Here is a 27,334-nt window from a genome sequence, read left to right on the forward strand (position 1 = left end):
TTTGTTCTGTATTGTTGGTGTCCATTTTTCTGGAAGGTTTCATGGCAAAAATGGTAGATGATGCTAGTGAAGGGAGGAAGAAGATGCCTATATTATACTGTTTCTCTTAATTGTTGGACTTGTTTGTTTTGGTATTAGCTTAGTTGAAAAGGAGGTTTATTGGAAGGACATTAGACTGCCTATGGAATCCAGAAAACTATTGAACAACAAGGCCTTGGGAAATGAAAGCACTTCAGAATTTCTGAGATCTTTAGCCACAGGAATTTATGGATCTTTCCTATAGAATCTCACCAGTAACAAGGCTCAGCTCAGGAATCCCAGTCTCTGGGTCTCTCTGTTCATTGTTTTTGATGAGTTTGTGGGATCCATGTGCATAGTGATTTTCTTTGTTTGGAATTATATCCTCAAGGTTAAACAGTGCCTGGAACATGGTAAACACTCAATAAATATTATTGAATAAATAAGTGAGTGGAATCACAGTCCCCCTGGAGAAGATACCTAAAGGGCCTTACCTGAGGTGGGTGTCTGCCCTTGTTCCAGACACCTGTGGCAGGATGTGGGCTAGTACACACTTGCCGCCTGAGGTCCACTGGGGGTCAGTGGCACTTCTCAGAGAATAAAGACTGTCAGGAGAAGCGGTCAACATCCTGAAGGTGACTGTTATTTGTGTTTATCCCTAAAAAGACTGACAAGAAATCAACAGTTCTGGAAAAGTGACATTTAAAATAAGGGAAGATTACTGTACAAAGTTTTGTGTCTTTTCACATACTACATCTAAACTTCATATTCCAATTAGCACATTTCGGTGAATTAAAATGTCATCTATTGTAGGATGAAACCACCTCTTTGTGTACTATGAAAAAAGAAAAGATGTTCAAGAAGCAGACTCTAATAGGGGATCCTGACTTAAAGCTGGGAGACCAAATGTCTGGTCTTTCAGTGCAAGGATAAAAGAGAAATAAACCTGCAACACCAACAAGGCAGCAAGGGCACATGGCTGCCTCAGTCATAGTACTGAGAGGAAAAAGACATACTTTCTGAATATGTGGACTCCAAGCTGGTACTCCTACAGATTTGCTGACTGAATTCACATGAACAGTGTAGTCTGAACAACCCCAAGCAAATGATGTAATATAAAGTGATCTCAGGTTGATAGGGCTCCATGTGATTGGCAGAAGCAAACCCAAATCTTCTCCTGGAGAATTGCCAGCCCCGGCTGCAAGATGTCATCTTATTTTTAACAATGTTAATATGTAAACATGTATGTTTTATAATACGTGAAATTGGCAATGTGCTCCAACTTCCTACATTTTTACCTTGTCGTGATTGATCAAATTTACATTTCATCCTGTAACCATAGTTAACTCCCATTTCCACCTGAGACCTCTTCACATATCCCAGGCTAAGTCTGATATGTTTCACCTATCAGCTGTATTAGGTCGTCAGAAATTTACTGAAATTCCTTGTCTATGGATAGACCTCCTCCGCCTATTCTGTTTTATTGCCCTACTACCACTTAAATGGAAACTCAGAGGGGAGTGAAGACAAATTCATGTGCTCAGCCCTCTATCTGAAACTGAAGTTTGACATTAAAATTAGAAAAGACAACAATAAAAATAATTGACAGAATACAAACAAGTTTTGTGAACTTCTATAAATATACGTCATCTTGGCTTTGGCATACAGTTGGTTTTATTCCTTAAAATATGACAGTCCTTTCCTCAAAGAAGTGTCAAAAACAGACAAAGCCACATTAATGTTTTATTGGTTTTCCTTTCCCATGGGATGACACAGGATTACCAGATGGTAGGGATAAAAAAAGGTAAAAAGGGACATTGAGTATAATGCAGTGAAATAGGACTTTATTTTCTTTAGCTCCATGGATCTCAACTGGGGGCTATTTTGCCCCTCAGGGGTCATTTGGCAATGTCTGAACACATCTTTGGTTTCCACGACTGAGGATGTTTTACTGGCATGTAGTGGGGAGAGGCCAGGGGGTGCTGCTGAGCATCCTACCATGCACAGAATAGCCTCTAACAAAGAATTATTCAGTTGAACATGCTAATAGTGCTAAGGGTAAGAACACTTACCCTTGTACAACCATGTGAATATACTTTATACTGAACTATATACTTAAAAATGGTGAAGATGATAAATTTTATGTTATGTGTATTTTACCACAATTAAAAAAAAAGAGAACATGGTTCCTTATTTTCTAGGCAAAATTTCTCTTTAGAAGTCAGCTTTATGGTTTTTGGATAGGAATAAGAAAATTCAACTTCTGTGCTCAGTTAGAGCTTAACTTCATAGGGTTAAGATTGGAGTATGTGGTGAGATATATAACAGAATCCATATATTAGATACCATAGGAGAGCCATTCAAGCTACTGTGTCAGGGATTTGCAAGCAACAGACATAAACTGACTCTTGCTAACATAAGCAAAAGACAAAATTTATTAGAAGGCAATGCAGTCAGCTGCAAAACATGGAAGAGACGCCCCGTACCTAAGCTGTTTGTAGGACAGGACCCAAGGCAGCTTCAGAGATTTATCTGGGTGCAGGAATGAATAGGCGGTGTCTCCAAAACTCACTACCAGGGTGAATCAGTGTCTGGTGTTTTCAGAGGGAGTGTCTGATAGGCCAAACTTGGGTCCTGTACTCCCTTCTCAGCCCTGGCAGCATGTGGCATACTCAAGTATGTCTCACTAAGATAATATACAAAGGGGAAAGACTGTCCCTGTCCCAAAAAGTAGGGTGAAGGGATGCTGGGCAGGTAAAAACAATATCCACTTCAGCTACAAGATAGATATTGCCTTCTGCTGCCCAAACCAAAATGCAAACAGGCAAACAAACAAACAAAATGCTTTAATCACAGGACACATTTGTTTACTGCAAAATTTAACCTCTCTTGGTCTGTTTTGTCATCTACAAAGTGAGGAGCTTAAATTTAATGACTTCTTCCTTTTTATTTTTATTATAGACCTATTCCCTTATGTTTTAAGAGAGTCTTTGAATATATAACTCATTTTGCCTAGGTTGTAGATTCCCCCCCTCATTTTGTCTGTCCCTGGAATGGCTCCTTTAATGGTTTTGGTGGTATTTCTGAGTTTTGGATTATTGATCCATTTTGGGCGGAAAAAAATCCTTAAATGAAATTTTAAAAAATGAATACGTCTTTTCAGGGTGCTTATGTGTGGCATAATTTGTATCAGTAAGAAAGCAAATTACAATTATTTATCCCTCTGTTTGTAGAGAAAACCATGCATGGGTGCAGGGAGTATGGAGGAGGAACGGCTGAAATGGAAAAGCCTTTGCCAGCTCTGTGTCCTGCTAAAGGATTAAGCCCCGCATAGAGAGTGTTTTTACCACAGAAATACAGTAGCGAGTCTCTGTGCATGGAGAGGGAGAGCTACTTGAACCTCAGGAAATGAGTGTCTGAGGGAAGTCAGAAGGACTGGGGGTTAGAGATTTGAGGATTAGGGAGAGATGTGGTAGGAGGTTGGAACCTGCAGAGGTAGGTGGCCAGTGGGAAATTCCTGATGCTGGGATGGGTAAAGGATTTGAAGGGTGAGGATAATATCTAATTTGAGTTTAGTTCAATTTCGTTGTCCTTGTGCAGTGTAAAATCTCACCGTTGATGCAAATCTTCAGCAGTGTCAACAATCTGACAAAAGCCTTGTAGGACTGGTTTGGAGAAAGTAAAAGAGAAGAGAGTGAGATTGATATTTGGGTTGTGATGGGGCAGAGGAAAGGGAACACAGAGCAGCTGTGGTCGGAGAGATGCCATGAAGTCAGTTCAGGGGCAGGAACTTGGTGCCAGAAGGGACTATGAGAATGTAAATCCCTGGGAATTCACACACATTTTGTGGGAAGATTTGGACTTCCCAGAATACTCAGAGTGAGAGATTGGACCAAAGGATGAGAGGAACTTAAGGTACCTTTGGGTTATACTATCTTGGTTTATACTATACTGTACTGTACTGCACTATACTATACTATACGATACTATACCTTACCCAACTAGTGATAGGGTGAGGTGCAGCTGAAGTCCCAAAATAATGTGGTGGGGTTATTTAATTCTTTTTTCTGGTCTTAGTCTTAGCATATCTTCTCTTGCCACAGAAACAGTATTTCCAAATAGAAATTATTTTACCATGGAATAAAAATTTTATTTATCTATGTATTTAACATTTATTGACATCCACCAAGTGCATGTTGCTTGAGGAGAGTCATAGATGAGGGGGAGAGAGATGTACGAAAACCAACCACAATACAAGGATGGAGGCAGCAAGGGGTAAATGGAGTGCAGCAACAGTGTTCTTTAATTCTGGTTGGGAACAACTATATAGAATCCAATGAATGAATGTGTGTTCTCCCTGAAGTTTCTAATTTTTTCTTGAATCATTTCTCTTTCCTGTGAAGAGACAAAATAAGAACATTCTGACAACGTATAAAACATATTAAAAAATCCTAAGACTATAAAAACACAAGAAATGTCACAGTATGTACATCATTCACCCAGCCCAGTTTCTGTGCCTGGGACAACAGTTCTGAAGAACAACCTCCAAAGGCTAAAAAGGCAACACTGTATGGAGTGTAGTCCCTGGGTGGTCAGATATCTTTGCACCCTGTCTTTTCACTCTGTCATTTTACCAGCCATGTGATCTTGTGTAAGTTATTACTTAGCTTCTCTTCATGTTAGATTACCAGCCTGTAAAATGAGGACAGTAACAACTCATTGGATTGTTGAATTAAATAAGCTATTGCACATGAAATGCCTGGTACACTATAAAAACTTGATGCATTTTAGCTATTATTTTTATTATTCTGAAAGGAACGTTGGGAATTTTATATCCATGAGTTTAACCACATTCTTTTGAATTTATATTTTCTGCTCACATCACTTATTGTATTAATAAACTACCTACATTAAAAACCTATGTAATTAAATCTTACTTTCATTTGTCCAGAAGCTACCTCTTTCCAACTTTGACTAGAGGCACTTCACTGTCTAATACTTAAGGATTTAATGCACTAATCCATCTTCTTTATGTTAAATCTAATCAGTCTGCCGAAGAACGTTTTTCAGGCCCTGTCTAATTTTCTTAAGGTTCAAAGATAGTTATACATGCCATAGAGTATTCTGTAAGTTCCATAGTTTTATATAAGGGGAGGTACTATTTTCTGTTTTGTTGGTGTTGACTTTACCAACAATTGTCAGTGTTTCGTGAACTTTTTTGGACAGCAGTAGCTCCTTAAGTCAGAACTTTGTGGTACAGTTAATGGTATTTTCCAAAACGTGTTCTCTGAAATGCTATTCTGAGAGGGCTCAATGGGTGTGCCACAAAAAGGATTATAATTTGGGAAGCACTGAGTTAAATGACAGTTTGTTAGATCATTTTTAACATCCTCTGCACTTTAAATACAGTAGGTAGTGGTTTTTGAACTTGTTTCTCCAAAGCATCTTTTTTTGGGGAATTGTCTGGTAGGATCAGTGTTCTGGGAACACAGTTTGGGAGATGCTGATTGATAGTAAGTTATAGGTTCAACGGATAGCTTAAATCCATTATCCTACAGCAGTAATTTCCCCCTGAGGACATTACATTATTTATTATGTGGAAGCACTTTCATTGCTCTTCTAAACATTCAGAGACTCTTATGTTATCTTTTTGCCGAATATTCTTATCATCCTGGTAATTTGCCGGAAAGGTTTAATTATATCTGTGTACTTAAAGATATCATTCTGTATGTATTTTCTTTTCCAAATTGCTTTTAGAAGCATACTAAGTAGTGATAGGCTGAAATATGAAGTAGAAAGAATGTGAAATCATGCAGCCCTGGCTTGGAATCTTTGTTCAAGAATTCAGCAGCTTCTTGTCCTTGGACGATTTATTTAGCTTCTTTGACTCTTACTATTCTCATCTTTATCCAGAGACATGGCTTTTTATCCTTGTCCTTTGATTCCTTTCTCACATTACTCTTTTTGACTTGATCAAGCAAATACAAATCAGTTTATTCTTTTAAATTGAATTTGAAACTTGATTAAAACAAAAAAGTGTAGATTGGGACATGGTATATTCATACCCATCATGACCAGCAATAATAAGAAGTCACTGTCTATGGTTAACCCATTTCCCTATGCATATATACAGGCAGGAAAAATTGGGTAACTTTTAAGCACCTAGGGCCAAACCCTTGGGAGCAGGAAGCTACGGGGGAAGGTGTTATGTTCCTCTGTCCGTCCCTATGGGGGAGGCTCCCTAAAGTATTTGAACCAAGCAAGAAAGAAGAGTGAGTGGCAGCTTATAAAAAATGTTTGAGAGCATCATTTTCATGATTTCACCAAATGATACTATATTACTTAAAACTTAAAATCAATATCCTCATAGTATAAAATAGCATGATTAAATTTCAAGTATCTAATGTCTCAAATTTCTCCCCTCAATAGGCTTTTAGATATAAAAGTTCCAGTGTGTTTTTCCAAGTAAATACCTATTTCCCAGTCTTTCTCATTCAAGCCTACCCAAAGGAGGCAATGTCTTAAGGAGACATTGGAAATATGGAAATCATAAATATTACCATATAATTTCTGAATTCCATTGATATCATCCTGTGAAAGTTTGAAATTCTTGTAATCGCCTTCTCCATAAGTTGGATACATCACAGCATTAGGATCAGATGAATGATCCAGACCCAAAGAATGGCCAAGTTCATGAGTTGCAGTATACAGGAAATTAACTCCTGCAACAAAAGAGACATACAGTAACTGTAAAAAATAACTATATATAAAATAAAATCAAAATAGATAATAATAAAAATAAAATAACTATAAAATACCTAACCGTTTAAATTCTCCATAGTTAGCTTATTTGTTTCCAGGCCTTCACAAGGGTGGAAGGTTTAGAAGAGGAATCAGAATAGTAGTTCTTTCCTCAATACATAAGACAAGTGCTAACAGCCATGAAAGGGGAAATCAACAGTAACACAGTCATAGTAGGGGACTTAAACAACTCACTTTCACCAATGGACAGATCATCCAAAATGAAAATAAATAAGGAAACACAAGCTTTAAATGATACATTAAACAAGATGTACGTAATTGATATTTACAGGACATTCCATCCAAAAAAACCAGAATACACTTTCTTCTCAAGTGCTCCTGGAACATTCTCTAGGATAGATCATATCTTGGGTCACAAATCAAGCCTTGGTAAATTTAAGAAAATTGAAATCATATCAAGTATCTTTTCCAAACACAACATTATGAGACTAGATATCAATTACAGGAAAAAATCTGTAAAAAATACAAACACATGGAGGCTAAAAAATATACTACTAAATAACCAAGAGATCACTGAAGAAATAAAAGAGGAAATAAATAAAATACCTAGAAACATATGAAAATGAAAACACGATGACCCAAAACCTATGGGATGCAGCAAAAGCAGTTCTAAGAGGGAAGTTTATAGCAATACAATCCTACCTCAAGAAACAAGAAACATCTCAAATCAACAACCTAACCTTACACCTAAAGCAATTAGAGAAAGAAAGAACCAAAAAAAACCCAAAAGTCAGCAGAAGGAAAGAAATCATAAAGATCAGATCAGAAATAAATGAAAAAGAAATGAAGGAAACAATAGCAAAGATCAGTAAAAATAAAAGCTGGATTTTTCAGAGATAAACAAAATTGATAAACCATGAGCCAGACTCATCAAGACAAAAGGGAAGACTCAAATCAACAGAATTAGAAATGAAACAGGAGAAGTAACAACTGACACTGCAGAAATACAAAAGATCATGAGAGATTACTACAAGCAACTATATGCCAATACAATGGACAACCTGGAAGAAATGGACAAATTCTTAGAAAAGCACAACCTTATGAGACTGAACCAGGAAGAAATAGAAAATATAAACAGACCAATCACAAGCACTGATATTGAAATTATGATTAAAAACCTTCCAACAAACAAAAGCTCAGGACAGATGGCTTCAAAGGCAAAGTCTATCAAACATTTAAAGAAGAGCTAACACCTATCCTTCTCAAACTCTTCCAAAATATAGCAGAGGGAGGAACACTCCCAAACACACTCTAAGAGGCCACCAGCACCCTGATACCAAAACCAGACAAAGATGTCACAAAAAAAGAAAACTACAAGCCAATATCACTGATGAACATAGATGCAAAAATCCTCAACAAAATACTAGCAAACAGAATCCAACAGCACATTAAAAGGATCATACACCATGATCGAGTGGGGTTTAGCCCAGGAATGCAAGGATTCTTCAATATACTCAAATCAGTCAGTGAGATACACCATATTAACAAACTGAAGAATAAAAACCATATGATCATCTCAATAGATGCAGAAAAAGCTTTTGACAAAATTCAACACCCATTTACGATAAAAACCCTCCAGAAAGTAGTCATAGAGGGAACTTGTGTCAACATAATAAAGGCCATATATGACAAACCCACAGCCAACATTGTTCTCAATGGTGAAAAACTGAACCCATTTACACTAAGATGAGGAAGAAGATAAGGTTGCCCACCCTCACCACTATTATTCAACATAGTTTTGGAAGTTTTAGCCACAGCAATCAGAGAAGAAAAAGAAATAAAAAGAATCCAAATCAGAAAAGAAGAAGTAAAGCTGTCACTGTTTGCAGATGACATAATACTATACATAGAGAATCCTAACGATGCTACCAGAAAACTACTAATGCTAATCAATGAATGTGGTAGAGTAGCAAGATACAAAATTAATGCACAGAAATCTCTGGCATTCCTATATGCTAATGATGAAAAATCTGAAAGAGAAATTGAGGAAACACTCCCATTTACCGCTGCAACAAAAAGAATAAAGTATCTAGGAATAAAACTACCTGAGGAGACAAAAGACCTGTATGCATAAAACTATAGGACTCTTATGAAAGAAATGAAAGAGGATACAAGCAGATGGAGGGATATACCATGTTCTTGGATTGGAAGAATCAACATTGTGAAAATGACTATACTACCAAAAGCAATCTACAGATTCAACGCAATCCCTATCAAATTACCAACGGCATTTTTCACAGAACTAGAACAAATAATTTCACATTTGTACAGAAGCACAAAAGACCCTGAATAGCCAAAGCAATATTGAGAAAGAAAAATGGAGCTGGAGAAATCAGGCTCCCTGACTTCAGACTACAGTACAAAGCTACAGTAATCAAGACAGTATGGTACTGACACAAAAACAGAAATATAGACCAATGGGACAGGATAGAAAGCCCAGAGATAAACCCATGCACCTATGGTCACCTTATCTTTGACAAAGGAGGTAATATACAATGGAGAAAAGACAGCCTTTTCAATAAGTGGTGCTGGGAAAACTGGACAACTACATGTAAAAGAATGAAATTAGAACACTCCATAACACCATACACAAAAATAAACTCCAAATGGATTAAAGACCTAAATGTAAGGCCAGAAACTATAAAACTCTTAGAGGAAAACATAGGCAGAACACTCTATGACATAAATCACAGCAAGATCCTTTTTGACCCACCTCCTAGAGAAATGGAAATAAAAACGAAAATAAACAAATGGGACCTAATGAAACTTAAAAGCTTTTGCACACACAGCAAAGGAAACCATAAACAAGACCAAAAGACAACCCTCAGAATGGGAGAAAATATTTGCAAATGAAGCAACTGACAAAAGATTAATCTCCAAAATATACAAGCAGCTCATGCAGTTCAATATCAAAAAATCAAACAACCCAGTCCAAAAATGGGCAGAAGACCTAAAAAGACATTTCTCTAAACAAGATATACAGATTGCCAACAAACACATGAAAGGATGTTCAACATCACTAATCATTAGAGAAATGCAAATCAAAACTACAGTGAGGTATCACCTCACACCAGTCAGAATGGCCATCATCAAAATATCTAGAAGCAATAAATGCAGGGGGGGAGTGAGGAGAAAAGGGAACCCTCTTGCACTGTTGGTGGGAATGTAAATTGGTACAGCCACTATGGAGGTTCCTTAAACAACTAAAAATAGAACTAGCATACGACTCAGCAATCCCACTGCCAGGCATATACCCAGAGAGAGCCATAATTCAAAAAGAGCCATATACCCAATATTCATTGCAGCACTATTTACAGTAGCCAGGAAGCAACCTAAGTGTCCATCGACAGATGAATAGGTAAAAAGATGTGGCACTTATATACAATGGAATATTACTCAGCCATAAAAAGAAACGAAATTGAGTTATTTGTAGCGAGGTGGATGGACCTACATTCTGTCATACAGAATGAAATAAGTCAGAAAGAGAAAAACAAGTACCGTATGCTAACACATATATATGGAATCTTAAAAAAAAAAGGGTTCTGAAGAACCTCAGAGTAGGACAGGAATAAAGATGCAGACATAGAGAATGGACTTGAGGACATGGGGAGGGGCAAGGGTAAGCTGGGATGAAGTGAGAGAGTGGCATGGACATATATACCCTACCAAATGTAAAATAGAGAGCTATTGGAAAGCAGCCACACGGAACAGGGAGATCAGCTTGGTGCTTTTTAACTACCTAGAGGGGTGAGATCGGTAGGATAGGAGGGAGACGCAAGAAGGAGGAGTTATGGTGTTATATGTATACGTATAGCTGATTCACTTTGTTATGCAGCAGAAACTAGCACACCACTGTAAAGCAATTATACTCCAATAAAGATGTTAAAAAAATGCAGATGTGGTACATTTATATGATGGAATACTACTCAGCCATAGAAAATAATGAAATAATGCCATTAGCAGCAACATGGATGGACCTGAGATATCATACTAAGTGAAATAAGAAAAAGACAAATGCCATCTGACATCACTTATATGTGGAATCTAAAATATGACACAAATGAACATATCTATGAAACAAAAACAGACTCACAGACATTGAGAGCAGACTCATGGTTGCCAAGTGGGGGTGTGGGAGGGAAGGATTGGGAGTTTGGGATTAGCAGATGCAAACCATTATATATAGAATGGATAAACAACAAGTTCCTACTGTAAAGCACAGGGAACTCTATTCAATATCCTGTGATAAACCATAATGGAAAAGTATATGAAAAAGAATATGTGTATAACTGAATGACTTTGCAGTACAGCAGAAATTAACACAACACTAAATCAACTATACTTCAATAAAGTTTTAAAAAAAAGAATAGTAGTGCTTTAATCTCATCACTTTTTTTTAATATAATGTATTTCTGCCTATTTGCTTCTTATTAATCACTCAGATAGCAGTATTCAGTAGAGGAAAGCAAAGGCATCTAAGTATTGTATAAAGACCTGGTTTTGAAACCCAGCTCTGCTACTTACTAGCTGGACAACTTTGGACAAATTAATGGGTATTTCTGAGTCTCAGTTCCTCATCTGTTAAATGGAGATAGTAATTCCTACCTTGTCGATTTGTCATAATGAGTTTCCCAATATCTGGAAAATAATAATGGCTATTCAATAAATGATAGTGACTTTGAATAGCAGGAGAGAGAAAGTTGGCTTTGAGAAAGCACGACCATAAGGCAGGAACTCCAGGCAATGCTGGGATTTGCTTTTGATTTGTTAAAGTGTATTATGTATGTGCTCTCTCTCCCTCAGACTCATAGAAAGGCTTTGCAAATAAGGGGGAAGGTGTGAATGTGTTTGAGTGGCCAGAGTTCCAATTGTGGTGCATTAGATTGAAGGAAGCTGTCTTTAGCTTACCTTGAGTGGGAAGAAGGAAGAATGAAAAAGGTATGCAAGATGTGAAACAGAAGCAGTGTCATAATTTTACATAGGTTAGATTTTCATGGCAAGGCATCACTGTAGTGGTGAATTCCCATTGCCAAACACGAGTACTCATTTCACTTTCAGGGTCAGTAACCAGTAGCCACTTTTTAAAAAATGTACAGTGGAGAAAGGACAGCCTCTTCAATAAGTGGTGCTGGGAAAACTGGACAGGTACATGTAAAAGTATGAGATTAGGTCACTCCCTAACACCATACACAAAAATAAGCTCAAAATGGATTAAAGACCTAAATGTAAGGCCAGAAACTATCAAGCTCTTAGAGGAAAACATAGGCAGAACACTCTATGACATAAATCACAGCAAGATCCTTTTTGACCCACCTCCTAGAGAAATGGAAATAAAAACAAAAATAAACAAATGGGACCTAATGAAACTTCAAAGCTTTTGCACAGCAAAGGAAACCATAAACAAGACCAAAAGACAACCCTCAGAATGGGAGAAAATATTTGCAAATGAAGCAACTGACAAAGGATTAATCTCCAAAATTTACAAGCAGCTCATGCAGCTCAATAACAAAAAAACAAACAACCCAAACCAAAAATGGGCAGAAGACCTAAATCGACATTTCTCCAAAGAAGATATACAGACTGCCAACAAACACATGAAAGAATGCTCAACATCATTAATCATTAGAGAAACGCAAATCGAAACTACAATGAGATATCATCTCACACCAGTCAGAATGGCCATCAACAAAAAATCTGGAAACAATAAATGCTGGAGAGGGTGTGGAAGAAAGGGAACACTCTTGCACTGCTGGTGGGAATGTGAATTAGTACAGCCACTATGGAGAACAGTATGGAGGTTCCTTAAAAAACTACAAATAGAACTACCATATGACCCAGCAATCCCACTACTGGGCATATACCCTGAGAAAACCATAATTCAAAAAGAGTCATGTACCAAAATGTTCATTGCAGCTCTATTTACAATAGCCCGGAGATGGAAACAACCTAAGTGTCCATCAACGGATGAATGGATAAAGAAGATGTGGCACGTATATACAATGGAATATTAGCCATAAAAAGAAACGAAATTGAGCTATTTGTAATGAGGTGGATGGACCTAGAGTCTGTCATACAGAGTGAAGTAAGTCAGAAAGAGAAATACAAATACCGTATGCTAACACATATATATGGAATTTAAGAAAAAAAAATGTCATGAAGAACCTAGGGGTAAGACAGGGATAAAGACACAGACCTACTAGAGAATGGACTTGAGGATATGGGGAGGGAGAAGGGTAAACTGTGACAAAGTGAGAGAGTGGCATGGACATATATACACTCCCAAACGTAAAATAGCTAGCTAGTGGGAAGCAGCCCCATAGCACAGGGAGATCAGCCTGATGCTTTGTGACCACCTAGTGGGGTGGGATAGGGAGGGTGGGAAGGAGGGAGACGCAAAAAGGGAGAGATATGGGGACATATGTATATGTATAACTGATTCACTTTGTTATAAAGCAGAAACTAACACACCATTGTAAAGCAATTATACTCCAATAAAGATGTTAAAAAAAAAAAAAAAAGCATTGTCTCCAGTTAGGGTTATTTATCTAGAGCTTCTCTTCATTAGTTTTCTGTTTTGTCTATGATCTTCTACTTTGTAAAGTGATGAATATGATAGGCTGGGTTATGGTGTGGGTTCTTTCTGAAAAACAGTGAATAATATCAGAACTGTATATACTTCTCAAATATCATAGTCTCTGCTCCTCTTTCACCTTCAATTAAAAAACTTATTTTGGGGATATATATAGAAGGGCTATAATTTATTGAATTATTAATATATACCAAGCACTGTGCTAAGCACTGCATAAGCATTATCTCATTTAATTCCAACAGCAATCCTGTGAGGTAGGAATTATTTATAGTCCCATTTCATAGATAAGGAAACTGAGGCTCAGAGAAGTTAAATAACTTGCCCAAAGACACAAAGTGAGTAATTGGTAGAGGTAAAGCAAATTGAACCCAACATTTTTTGACTCTGTAGCCTGAGTATCTATCTTCTATATATGGAGCATTATGAGCATATTAAATGCAATAATGCATTTAAAGCACAGAGGTGGCAGTTAGCAAGTGCTCAATAACTATTATTAATTGCTTTCAATTGTCAAATTAAAGATAGTTAAGTATAAAAAGTTCAGGATTTTAAAAAGGATATGTAGTGGAAGAGATTTGGGATGCTGTACCTATACTGCTAGCATCAGTCCAGCGTTCATCCTCATCAAAGTGAGCATCTCCTCCCAGGCCTGGCCCAGGTGGAAAGGCATGAGCCAGTGTGTTTCCTGGCCCATCAAATGGGTCGGGGTCCCCGTGAGCTGAAAGAAAAAGTGGTAATTGCCTTTAGTGACTGAATTTATCTCCAGTCATTTCATCTTTTAGTTTATAGTACATGATTATTGAGGTTAGAAAGATTAGCCCCAAGCAGTCAGCTGCATACACAGGGTGGTTTGGGTGTTTATTTGTCACAGGGACTTTTTCTTTCACAGAACCACTGCTCATCCCTGATAACCACCACATGTTGAAAGCTTACTGATATGGACTTTAAGTACATTCACATCCTACTTATGGTGGCATCTAAGTGTTATGTTTGATCATTTTCCTTAGCTGGATGGTGGCAGAGTGCACAATGAGTTTGAGTACTGGATTCAGCAGATAACTGCATACCATTTAATATACGTTTTCTTAAAAACCCAGCTTTTTCTTTGCAGATGTAGTAGACAGTCCCTTGAAGAACTGTGCTCAAGGTGTCTTAAAATAGATTTTGATAGTGCTTTTATTTGTGATGCAGAGACATTTATTTTCAAATTGGTGTCAGGCCATATCCAGTTTATCCAGTTCTTGAAAAACATGGAGTGCCATGATCAGTGCTTTTCTGTAAGGTTTTCTTCAGTCTTGTTAATATTGTGGTTGAAGCTCAAATTTCGGCTAAATTCACAGCACCCAGGAAGTTTAACATTAAAGCAGGCCAAAAAGACCAACATTTTCCTCTAAATTTGCACCATGAAACACCAGCAATTAATAGCAGTTCATGTATATGGGTTATATCTCCTTAAGCCCTTTAATATGAAAGTTCTCTATTTTCTACTTTTTACTACATGAAGGGTGTTGGCAATAAGCCACAGGGACTGTTCACTTCTTGGAGACCACTTAAGGCCTTTGAAAGTTGTAACCTCTTCTTTTGGTTTAATGTTGATGTTAGTTAGATATATTTTAAACTGTCCCATAAATATATATGTATATCATGATTCATGTTACAAAACAGAGGTTGGCAAACATTTTCTGTGAAGGACCAGATTTGTGGACTTGAAGACCTCTGTCGGAATTGCTAAAGTCTGCCATTGTAGCCCCAAAGCACTCATAGACAATAGGTAATTGAAGGACCATGGCTGTGTTCTAATAACTATTTACAGATTTGGCTCATGGGCCATAGTTTGCCATCTTCTGCTGTAAAAAGTGGCTCGAGGGCTTCCCTGGTGGCGCAGTGGTTGAGAGTCCGCCTGCCGATGCAGGGGACACGGGTTCGTGCCCCGGTCCGGGAAGATCCCACATTCCGCAGAGCGGCTGGGCCCGTGAGCCATGGCCGCTGAGCCTGCGCGTCCGGAGCCTGTGCTCCGCAACGGGAGAGGCCACAACAGTGAGAGGCCCGCATACCGCAAAAAAAAAAAAAAAAAAAAAAAAAAGTGGCTCGAAGTTAATGCACTAGAAAAAGTGTAAGAACATTGATCTTTAATGAGATGATCTATCTATCTATCTATCTATCATCTATCATCTATCTATATCTCTTTAAAGATTTTTAAATCCCAGAAAGAGGAGGGCACTGATATAAATAACAAGCAAAATAGCACACAGGATCAGCCTGCAGGAATCTTCCTTACCTCCTCTTGCAAAGCCAATCATGATATCAGCAATTCCCCAGCTAACTCTCTTGAAGCTCAGTGGGATCTCTTTGCTCCACACGTTGAAGGCCTTTGCCACTAATTGATTCACTATGACATGTGGTAAGTCTCGAGTATATGACACGATCCTGGTAGAAAACAAGAAAACAATGTTTGACCTTTTAGGAAATAGGCTTTACTGTTTTTGCTAAAATGAGCCAAAGCAAAACTAACCTGTAGGTGACCACTTTGGAAGTCCATTTTGGGCGATCTGGGAATAGGGAATATTCTGCAACATCTGGCACTCCACATCTGGGCTTCCGCATGATTTCTATAATGTGGGAGCTTAATGTTCCAGTTATAGGCAGGCGAAAAAATTTTTGCATCTGCTTGAGTTTGACTTCTAAACTATTGGGGTCCCTTATTTTTGAATCAGATGGATAAAATCTTTTCAGATAGTCCTATTGGAAAGAGAGTAATTGATCTATAATTCTTGTTTATTGTCTTCTTTTAGCTCAGAAGTCTGCACATCTTTGCTTCTGACTCCTGTGGACCCAAATAGTAGTGTGAAGGCAGAATACTTACATAGTAAACAAGTAAAACAAGAGTGCATTAATGAAAAGAAAACTTAATATTGATGATGAAGCACTGCCATTTCATTTCATGAGCAAAAGAGTCCCTCCATTTTTCTTTTATCCCATTAAACGTTTTGAAGAGAAACACACTGTATACTTTATAAAACATAGACTTGTTTGTAATAGCCAATCAGGAAGAGTGCCCAGTGTGCCCTCAAGGGGCACAGCTGAGACCTCCCCTTGGCATCAGAGACCCTATGGGGAGATCCAAAGTCACCCAGCTCTTTCTAAAATTCTCTGGAGATCAGATCCCAGCTGAGGTTAAAGGTCTTAATATTTTAGTCCTGGGAAAGGTTATTATGACATTATTTTGTTTTATATACGTATTCTCCAGGTGAAGAAATCAGAACTCTTAGTAACTAAATGATTTGCCCTGGGGTCACATGTTAAGTTAGTAGCAGAACTGGCTCTGAGTTTCTTGACTGCCAGGCCAGTGCTCTTTCCATGGCTAACTCCTTAATAAAACCCTCTTTGTGAGACTGCAGGATAAAGCAGGTCTCTCAGGTGTATTCCATGGGCAATTGGGTCCCTGGGAATTTCTTAAAGGACACTAGTGAATGGGTGTGAGGATGGCAGTCCAGCAGCCTAAATAGGAAAAAATAGAAAGTGAATGAAATAACAACAGCAGCAAAGGACTTTTATTAAGCACTTAGTAGTGCCAGGGACTATAACAGGAGCTTTACATTACTTATCTCATTTAAACCTCATAACCACCCTGTGAAGTAAGGTATGGCATTATTTTCCTATTTCACATTTGAAGAATCATGGCTCAGGAGAGTGAAATAAGTTGCACGAGGTCACCCCATGAGTAACCAAAGGGGCTGGTATTTGAACTTGTGTTCTGATTCCAAAGCCCATTTCATCAGAAAAATGTATAGTGTTATATAATGTGTGATAATATCTTTGAAATGATTTAAACATTGGCTCACTCATTTGCAATCTAATTTGGAGTAGGTGGTAATGTTTACTTGTCTGAGAACCGCTTAGGAGTATGCACTTTATATAAGTAAACTTAGCAATATTGTGCTCTGTCTTCCTGTTACCAACGACTGTATTTCATTCAATACAACAAACACTTATTGTTCACCCATGACAATTAGCAATTAATCCCTGATTTGAAAACAAATACCTCATTTTTTTCCCTTCCAGAGCTACAGGCTTTACAAAGACACCCTTTGTAAGAAATCTCTCTGCATCCTTAAGATGAATTTTCCTGCCTTCCTTTAAACCTAGAGAACCTCCCTCTGGTTTATTGGCAACGTGCACCATGGGTAAAGGGACTCAATACTCTTGCAAGTGTACTCCTTCTGCAGAGTCCATTAGGTGGACCCATATGAAATTGCTCCTTTGGAGAAATAAAAACCTGTCAAATATCACTGATTTCATATGGTTCAGTCCAATGTATTAGATGGACTTTTAAAAAGTCAAAGTTAGTGTGAAATAAAACACAACTTTTCTTATGCTTAAGGCTTAAATTTATAAACAATACTTAGGAGTAGATGTCCCATTATTTTACCAGGTAATAATTACTTACACTTATTAGACTACTTATTAAGTAGTATATTGGAAAGAACATGATTTTTGAACCAGAACTTGTCCTTGATTCTTATCTCTACAGTTAGTAAGTATGTGAATTAACCTTACTTTCGTTTCTTCTTTTTCCCAGGATAGAGCTAAGGATTCAATGACACAATATATATGAAGTACTTTATAATCTGCAATTGTTACATACATGATAATTGGTATTGTTACCACTTCCTTTATGCTCTAGAATAATCCTGTGAGGTATAAAACACAGTATTATTGTCTCTATTAGATATATGAGAAAACAAAGTCAGAAGTTCATGCCTTGCCCATCATCATTGGCTTGTCAGTGGGAGGACTGCAACTTATACCCTCATTTTTTCTTTTCAAGTCTCTCCATCACAGGCAGTCCTCATCTTAAGAGGCAACACTTTGCTCATTATGAGAAAAATTTCAAGTTACAATAAATAATAGTAGCAATAAGGACTTCAGTTTATTGAATATGTCTCAGGTACTCTGTAAAGTGCTTCACAACACCCCCATTTGGTTGATATCATTATATTATCCAACTTCCAAATTAGAAAACTGAAGCTCAGAGAAGTTTAATAACATTCCTGTGTTCATCTACACAGTTGAGTGGAGGAGATGGAACTTGAATCCACTTTGGGAAGGCTCCAAAGCTTGCTCTTAACAGCTACTTGATTAAAACATATATTACCTGTATAATCAGAAAAATTATTAAAATTGAAAAACATACTTCCTAATGCTGATGGTGAGCCTGTGGAGGCCCAGGTGAGTGGGCCAGTGACATACCTGAGCCTGTTCCCACGGCAGCTCACTCATACCTCCTGCCTTCTGGGGAAGCGGCAGGGCCAGGGTGCCAGGCAGCACACTCACAGCGTACAGCACGGTCAGCACGGCCAGCTGCATAGCTGCTGTCCAGAGATGATTGCTCTCGGACTTACGGTTGGTTTGGTGTTTTTTGCCACAGGCTGGAGAAATTTATATAGCTTCTCAGACTTGAATGTGGAAATAGGTGACGCATTTGAGTGTTTTCTTTCTTTTTAGTGTCTACAGAACTTTGAAAGTATTATCTTTTATTAATGACAATGAGGAAGTATTATGTTTTTATTGGCAGGAAGCACACAATGTGTTTGTTTTTCAAAGGATTTTTCTCCCACCTGTCTTCTGTATAAATTTGACCCATGAAATTTTAAATTTAACACACTTTATTTGCCAGAATCAAATTGCTACTTAGACATGTCTTCTCAGTTTAAAAATTTGGGGAGCATTATTCAGGACATATTTTATCTTAACATAATTTTTTAAAAATTTGAAATGCATGGAAAAGTACGTAAAAGATACAAATACTCAAATCACTATTAAGCAAACATTTTGTAACAGTCTCCAAAGTCATAGAGGGGAATGATGGGAGGAGTGGCAAGTGGAAATGCTCTGCTGTGATTGGGTCGGTGGCCATCGTAAAGCCTGTGCTCCACTCCCTCACCTTCCAGGTACATTAGTGGAGCCCTGAGAATTCCCTCTTCAAGTCTCCCTTTAATCAGATTATTTCTTTTCTTAGTGGTCAACATCACTTGAATTCCTCTTGAATTACATGAAAAAATATTAAACAAAAAAAAACTTCAGGCATGGGCTTGCCTGTTCATCTACCATACTTACCATGCTTCACATTCTGTAGTTGCAGGTTTCTCCAAAGCTGGCCTTCAACTTGGAAATCACTTTCTCCACTCTTTCTCTTCCAATCACCCTGACACTGGCTGCTGACCAGCCACCACTTGGGCTAGTTTGGTCCTCAGCACACATAATGGTTATGCTACATATAGCAATTAAAGACCCATGACCTAGAGATTCTAGTCCATTTACTTCAATTTTCCTGAAGATGAAACTGAAGCCAAGACAACAGGTTCACTTATTTCTCCAAGGCTCACACAGCCAGTTAATAGTAGTCCTGACTCCCAGTCCAGTGCTTTTTGTGTCATATCACACTACCTATTCATTTTGTCATTATATAGAATACACATTTCTTGAGAGAGCACGCGGCTTTTTTACTATAATAAGTCATGGGAAACTCCCCAAATATGCTGGAGCTGAAAAATATAATAGAGGTCTTTGGCGTCCTTAGGTAGGTTTATTCCAGGTATTTTATTCTCTTTGTTGCAGCAGTAAATGGAAGTGTTTCCTTAATTTCTCTTTCAGATTTTTCATAATTAGTGTATAGGAATGCAAGAGATTTCTGTGCATTAACTTTGTATCCTGCTACTTTACCAAATTCATTGATTAGCTCTAGTAGTATTCTGTTAGCATCTTTAGGATTCTCTATGTATAGTATTATGTCATCTGCAAACAGGGACAGTTTCACTTCTTTTCCGATTTGGATTCCTTTTATTTCTTTTTATTCTCTGATTGCTGTGGCTAAAACTTCCAAAACTATGTTGAATAAGTGGTGAGAGTGGGCAACCTTGTCTTGTTCCTGATCTTAGTGGAGATGGTTTGAGTTTTTCACCATTGAGAACGATGTTGGCTGTGGGCTTGTCTTATATGTCCTTTATTATGTTGACGTAAGTTCCCTCTATGCCTACTTTCTGGAGAGTTTTTGTCATAAATGGGTGTTGAATTTTGCCAAAAGCTTTTTCTGCATCTATTGAGATGATCATATGGTTTTTCTCCTTCAATTTGTTAATATGGTTTATCACATTAATTTATTTGCATATAGTGAAGAATCTTTGCATTCCTGGGATAAAATCCACTCGATCATGGTGTATGATCCTTTTAATGTGCTGTTGGATTCTGTTTGCTAGTATTTTGTTGAGGATTTTTGCATCTATGTTCATCAGTGATATTGGCCTGTAGTTTTCTTTTTTTGTGACATCTTTGTCTGGTTTTGGTATCAGGGTGCTGGTGGCCTCTTAGAGTGTGTTTGGGAGTGTTCCTCCCTCTGCTATATTTTGGAAGAGTTTGAGAAGGATAGGTGTTAGCTCTTCTTTAAATGTTTGATAGAATTTCCCTGTGAAACCATCTGGTCCTGGGCTTTTGTTTGTTGGAAGGTTTTTAATCATAATTTCAATATCAGTGCTTGTGATTGGTCTGTTTATATTTTCTATTTCTTCCTGGTTCAGTCTTGGAAGGTTGTGCTTTTCTAACAATTTGTCCATTTCTTCCAGGTTGTCCATTGTATTGGCATATAGTTGCTTGTAGTAATCTCTCATGATCCTTTGTATTTCTGCAGTGTCAGTTGTTACTTCTCCTCTTCATTTCTAATTCTGTTGATTTGAGTCTTTTCCCTTTTTTTCTTGATGAGTCTGGCTAATGGTTTATCAATTTTGCTTATTTTCTCAAAGACTAGCTTTTAGTTTTATTGATCTTTGCTATTGTTTCCTTCATTGCTTTTTCATTTATTTCTGATCTGATTTTTATGATTTCTTTCCTTCTGCTAACTTTGGGGATTTTTTCTTCTTTTATCTCTAATAGCTTTAGGTGTAAGGTTAGGTTTTTTATTTCAGATTTTTCTTATTTCTTGAGTTAGGATTTTCTTGCTATAAACTTCCCTCCTAGAACTGCTTTTGCTGCATCCCATAGGTTTTGGGTCATCGTGTTTTCATTGTCATATGTTTCTAAGTATTTTTTGATTTCCTCTTTGATTTCTTCAGTGATCTCTTGGTTATTTAGTAGCATATTGTTTAGCCTCTATGTTTTTTGTGTTTTTTACAATTTATTTTCCTGTAACTGATATCTAGTCTCATAGCGTTGTGGTCGGAAAAGGTACTTGATACGATTTCAATTTTCTTAAATTTACCAAGGCTTGATTTGTGACCCAAGATATGATCTATCCTGGAGAATGTTCCATGAGCACTTGAGAAGAAAGTGTATTCTGTTGGTTTTGGATGGGATGTCTTATAAATATCAATTAAGTCTATCTTGTTTAATGTGTCATTTAAAGCTTGTGTTTCCTTATTTATTTTCATTTTTGTTGATCTGTCCATTGGTGAAAGTGGGGTGTTAAAGTCCCCTACTATGATTGTGTTACTGTTGATTTCCCCTTTTATGGCTGTTAGCAATTGCCTTATGTATTGAGGTGCTCCTATGTTGGGTGCATAAATATTTACAATTGGTATATATTCTTCTTGGATTGATCCCTTGATCATTATGTAGTGTCCTTCTTTGTCTCTTGTAATAGTCTTTATTTTAAAGTCTTTTTTGTCTGATATGAGAATTGCTACTCCAGCTTTCTTTTGATCTCAATTTGCATGGAATATCTTTTTCCATCCTCTCACTTTCAGTCTGTATGTGTCACTAGGTCTCAAGTGGGTCTCTTGTAGACAGCATATATATGGATCTTGTTTTTGTATCCATTCAGCAAGCCTCTGTCTTTTGGTTGGAGCATTTAATCTATTTACATTTAAGGTAATTATTGATATGTGTGTTCCTATTACCATTTTTGTAACTGTTTTGGGTTTGTTTTTGTAGGTCTTTTCCTTCTCTTGTATTTCCTGCCTAGAGAAGTTCCTTTTGCACTTGTTGTAAAGCTGGTTTAGTGGTGCTGAATTCTCTTAGCTTTTACTTGTTTGTAAAGATTTTAATTTCTCTGTCGAATCTGAAGGAGATCCTTGCTGGGTAGACTAATCTTGGTTGTAGGTTTTTCCCCTTCATCACTTTAAATATGTCCTGCCAGTCCCTTCTGGCTTGCAGAGTTTCTGCTGAAAGATCAGCTGTTAACCTTATGGGGATTCCCTTGTGTGTTATTTGCTGCTTTTCCCTTGCTGCTTTTAATTTTTTTCTTTGTATTTAATTTTTGATAGTTTGATTAATATGTGTCTTGGTGTGTTTCTCCTTGGATTTATGTTGTATGGGACTCTCTGCACTTCCTGAACTTGACTATTTCCTTTCTCATATTAGGGAAGTTTTCAACTGTAATCTCTTCAAATAGTTTCTCAGACTCTTTCTTTTTCTCTTCCTCTGGGGACTCCTATAATTAGAATGTTGGCGTGTTTAATGTTGTCTCAGAGGTCTCTGAGACTGTCCTCTATTCTTTTCATTCTTTTTTTCTTTATTCTGGTCTGTGGTAGTTATTTCCAGTATTTTATCTTCCAAGTCACTTGTCTGTTCTTCTGCCTCAGTTATTCTGCTATTGATTCCTTCTAGAGAATTTTTAATTTCACTTATTGTGTTGTTTATCATAGTTTGTTTGCTCTTTAGTTCTTCTAGGTCCTTGTTAAACATTTCTTATATTTTTCCATTCTATTTCCAAGGTTTTGTATCATCTTTACTATCATTACTCTGAATTCATTTTCAGGTAGATTGCCTAGTTCCTCTTCATTTGTTTGGTCTGGTGTGTTTTTACCTTGCTCCTTCATCTGCTGTGTATTTCTGTCTTCTCATTTTGCTTAACTTACTGTGTTTGGGGTTTCCTTGTCACAGGCTTCAGGTTCATAGTTCCCATTGTTTTTGGTGTCTGCCCCCAGTGGCTAAGTTTTGTTCAGTGCGTTGTGTAGGCTTCCTGGTGGAGGGGACTAGCGCCTGTGTTCTGGGGGATGAGGCTGGAACTTGTCTTTCTGGTAGGCAGGACCAAGTCTGGTGGTGTCTTTTGGGGTGTCTGTGCACTTGTTATGATTTTAGGCGGCCTCTCTGCTAATTGGTGGGGTTGTGTTCCTGTCTTGTTACTTGTTTGTCATGGGGTGTCCAGCACTGGAGCTTTCTGGTTGGAGTGGAGCTGGGTCTTAGCATTGAGACATATATCTCTGAGAGAGGTGTTACTGATTGATATTATGTGGTGCCAGGAGGTGTCTGGTGATCCAATGTCCTGAACTCTGCTCTTCTAACTCTGAGGCTCAGGCTTGACACCCGGCTGGAGCACCAAGTCCCTGTCAGCCACACAGTTCAGAAGAAAAGGGAGAATAAAAATAAAGAAAGAAAATAAAGTTATTAAGGTAAAAAATTTAAAAATACTATTAAAATTAAAAAATAATAAAAAAAATAAAAAGAAGACAGCAACCAAACCAGTAAACAAATCTACCAATGATAATAAGTTTTAAATACTAAACTAAGATAAACATAAAACCGGAAACAAATCAGTTGCAGTCAGCAAACCCCAAGTCTACATTTTCTCCCAAAGTCCACTGCCTCAATTTGGGGATGATTCATTGTCTATTGAGGTATTCCACAGATGCAGGATACATCAAGTTGCTTGTAGAAATATAATCTGCTTCTCCTGAGGCTACACGGAGAAATTTCCCTTTCTCTTCTCTGTTTGCACAGCTCCTGGGGTTCAGCTTTGGATTTGGCCCCACCTCTGTGTGTAGGTCACCTGAGGGTGTCTGTTCCCCGCCCAGAGAGGGTGAGGTTAAAGTAGCAGCTGATTCGGGGGCTCTGGCTCACTCAGGCCAGGTGGAGGGAAGGGTACCGAATGCGGGGTGAGCCTGCGGCGGCAGAGGCCTGCATGAAGTTGCAACAGCCTGAGGCATGCTGTGTGTTCTCCCGGGGAAGTGGTGCCTGGATCACGGGACCCTGGCAGTGGCGGGCTGCACAGGCTCACGGGAGGGGAGGTGTGGATAGTGACCTGTGCTCGCACACAGGCTTCTTGGTGGCTGCAGCAGCAGCGTTAGCATTTTTTGCCAGTCTCTGGTGTCCACGCTGATAGCCATGGCTCGCGCCTGCCTCTGAAACTCATTTAGGCGGTGCTCTGAATCTCCTCTCTTCGCGCACCCTGAAACAATGGTCTCTTGCCTCTTAGGCAGGTCCAGAATTTTTCCCGGACTCCCTCTCGGCTAGCTGTGGCGCACTAGTCCCCTTCAGGCTGTGTTCATGCAGCCAACCCCAGTCCTCTCCCTGGGATCTGACCTCCGAAGCCAGAGCCTCAGCTCCCAGCCCCCACCCACCCTGGCAGGTGAGCAGACAAGCCTCTCGGGCTGGTGAGTGCTGGTCGGCACTGACCCTCTGTGCGGGAATCCCTCTGCTTTGTCCTCTGCACCCCTATTGCTGCGCTCTCCTCTGTGGCTCCAAAGCTTCCCCCCACTCTGCCCACCCCCCATCTCCACCAGTGAAGGGCCTTCCTAGTGTGTGGAAACTTTTCCTCCTTCACATCTCCATCCCAGAAGTGCAGGTCCCATCCCTATTCTTTTGTCTCTATTTTTGCTTTTTTCTTTTGCCCTACCCAGGTACATGGGTAGTTTCTTGCCTTTTGGGAAGTCTGAGGTCTTCTGCCAGTGTTCAGTAGGTGTTCTGTAGGAGTTGTTTCACATGTAGATGTATTTTTGATGCATTTGTGGGAAGGAAGGTGATCTCCACGTCTTAAGCTTCTGCCTTCTTGAAGGTCCTTCCGAGGCTATACTATTTTAAATTCCCACCAGCAATGTATGAGGATTTCTATTTCTACATGTTCTTATCAACATTTGTTATGTTGTGTTAAATTTTTTAAAATTATAACCATCCTAGTAGGTGTGAAGTAGTATCTCATTATGGTTTTAATTTGTATTTCTAGTGAGTAGTGACTCATGTTGAGCATCTTTTCATGTGCTTGTTATCCATTTGTAAATCTTTGGATAAATGTCTATTCAAGTCTTCTACCCATTTTAAGAAATTGGGTTGTTTGTCATTTTGCTGTTGAGTTGTAAGAATTCCTTATATATTCTGGTTGCTAAGCCCTTATCAGATATATGATTTGCAAGTATTTTCTCCCTTTCTGTAGGTCATCTTTTCACTCTTTTGATAATGTACTTTGATGTACAAAGTTCCTAGTTTTGATGAAGTCCAATTTATCTATTTTTTCTTTGGTTGTTCATGCTTTCGGTGTTGTATCTAAGAATCTACCATGAAGTCCAAAGTCATGATTATTTATGCCTATGTTTTCTTCTAAGAGTTTTATGGTTTTAGCTCTTATATTTAGGTCACTGAACTTCATGCTTTATTTTTGATAGTTTTCCTTTTTATACCTTTAATTTTCCCCTGCTGTACTGTGATTTTCTGCTTTGGTGTTCTGATCACACTGACTGAACTTGTTTTCATGTTAAAGGAGTCAGTTTCCTTTTGTGTCATAGTGACAAAGTACTTAACCTCTCTGTGCTTCAGATTCCTTATCTAAAAATGGAGATAGTACCTTTTTCTTTGGATTGTGTTGGCAATTAAATGAGAGGATTAAGTGTATAAAAGACATAGCAGTATTTATGGAGCATGGTGTGGTAAAAGTTCTATAAATGCTAGCTAGTATTGTTGTCATTGCCGTTATAGGTTAGGGGTTTTATATATTGTAATGCCCTTTTTCTTTCACCTCTATAAACATAGCATGGTGATCAGATTAAGTATAAAAGAAAAACAGGAGGTTTAAATAGTTTTGTTCTAGAAGTTTTACTGATGCTGATAATGCCAATGTCTTCTGAGACACAAGGAAGTAACTACTTTAAATATTACAATGTGGTGTATTACAGTAACCAAAGAAATCTTATCATAGATGTTACTTACTTTTTAAACAAGAAAAGCATTTGTGGTATTTATCAATAAAATTTTTGGGTGGAGAATATGAGCAAAAAACCAGAAAGGCACAAAGAAGAAAAAGGCACAAAGATTGAAATAGAGTAAGTCAGATGTTAGGACTAGTGACACAAATTTAATTTTTAAATGCATGGAAACAGTTCACATTCAGGAGAAGATGGGTTTATACAGAGGAAAGGAAGGCAGTGAAATACCTTAATGGATGCAGCTGATGATACATACAGCCCTCCCATTCCATCTGGGTGAGAGGCGACCGAACAAAGTGACATTTAAGCCTGTTCTGAGTGGAGTGTGAGCTGCTGCAACAATGTTGCCTCTCATTGCAGCGCCCCCCTCAACCTGCAGCCCCATGCATCAGCTGATGGAAAGCTCTAGAATTGGGAAACAGGAGGAAGAAGTAGCACACAGAGGGAAGGGAAGTGAGAAGAAAGTGAAAGACAGGATGAGCTGAGTGACCACAGTCTCTGCTTAGGTTCCATTCTTCTTGAAGATTCCTTCCTCTACCACCAAAGGGAGAAAGTGAAAACAAAACCATTTACTCTTCCTTTCTGTCTATCCCTTTCTTTCCTCTCAAACCATAACCTGCAATGATCTAGACTGTGCGTAACCAAGCCCACCTCCCTTGCTTGCAAGAGGAAGGGCAGGGAAACTTCTGAATGGAGCTAGACATTTTTTCCATCAGTGCCAATTTTTACAAGTTATACCTCAGGAAGGAAGGGAAGCGATTGTCCTTGTCTCAGCCCAACCCTGAAGTAGGATATAACGTTGTGTGCTTGACCTCCTCCAGATGGACTTGCAAGCAGCAGTTTTGTGTAACAGATTTGACTGAAGAATAAGGGGTAAGGGAAGGAGAAAGTAATTCTCCTTACCAAGCACGGTACCATAGATAATTTAAAATTTAGTGATAAGCTTCCCTGTTCTAAAAAAAAAAACTGTCACTATCTAGATCTGCCTCCTGCCCTGCTG

At 38.3% G+C, this 27,334-nt stretch overlaps 1 protein-coding gene across 2 annotated transcripts; it reads right to left on the bottom strand.

Moving 5' to 3' along the window:
- Positions 1 to 4,288: 4,288 nt before the first annotated feature.
- Positions 4,289 to 18,796, bottom strand: MMP7 (matrix metallopeptidase 7; the record flags this gene model as incomplete). Of its 2 annotated transcripts, XM_079929264.1 has the most annotated exons (6): positions 4,289 to 4,413; positions 6,579 to 6,740; positions 14,019 to 14,147; positions 15,708 to 15,856; positions 15,942 to 16,168; positions 18,680 to 18,796. In XM_079929264.1, the coding sequence occupies 6 exons, from the start codon at positions 18,794 to 18,796 to the stop codon at positions 4,385 to 4,387; spliced, it is 813 nt and encodes a 270-aa protein (XP_079785390.1). In that variant the 3' UTR covers positions 4,289 to 4,384. The 2 variants fall into 2 exon arrangements, with proteins under 2 accessions (XP_079785390.1, XP_079785389.1); XM_079929263.1 differs by lacking the exon at positions 4,289 to 4,413 and having other exon boundaries at positions 6,324 to 6,740.
- Between the last annotated feature and the right edge of the window lie 8,538 nt (positions 18,797 to 27,334).

This window comes from Stenella coeruleoalba (genome assembly GCF_951394435.1).
Source record: "Stenella coeruleoalba genome assembly, chromosome: 8".
Classification (NCBI taxonomy): Eukaryota; Metazoa; Chordata; class Mammalia; order Artiodactyla; family Delphinidae; genus Stenella; species Stenella coeruleoalba.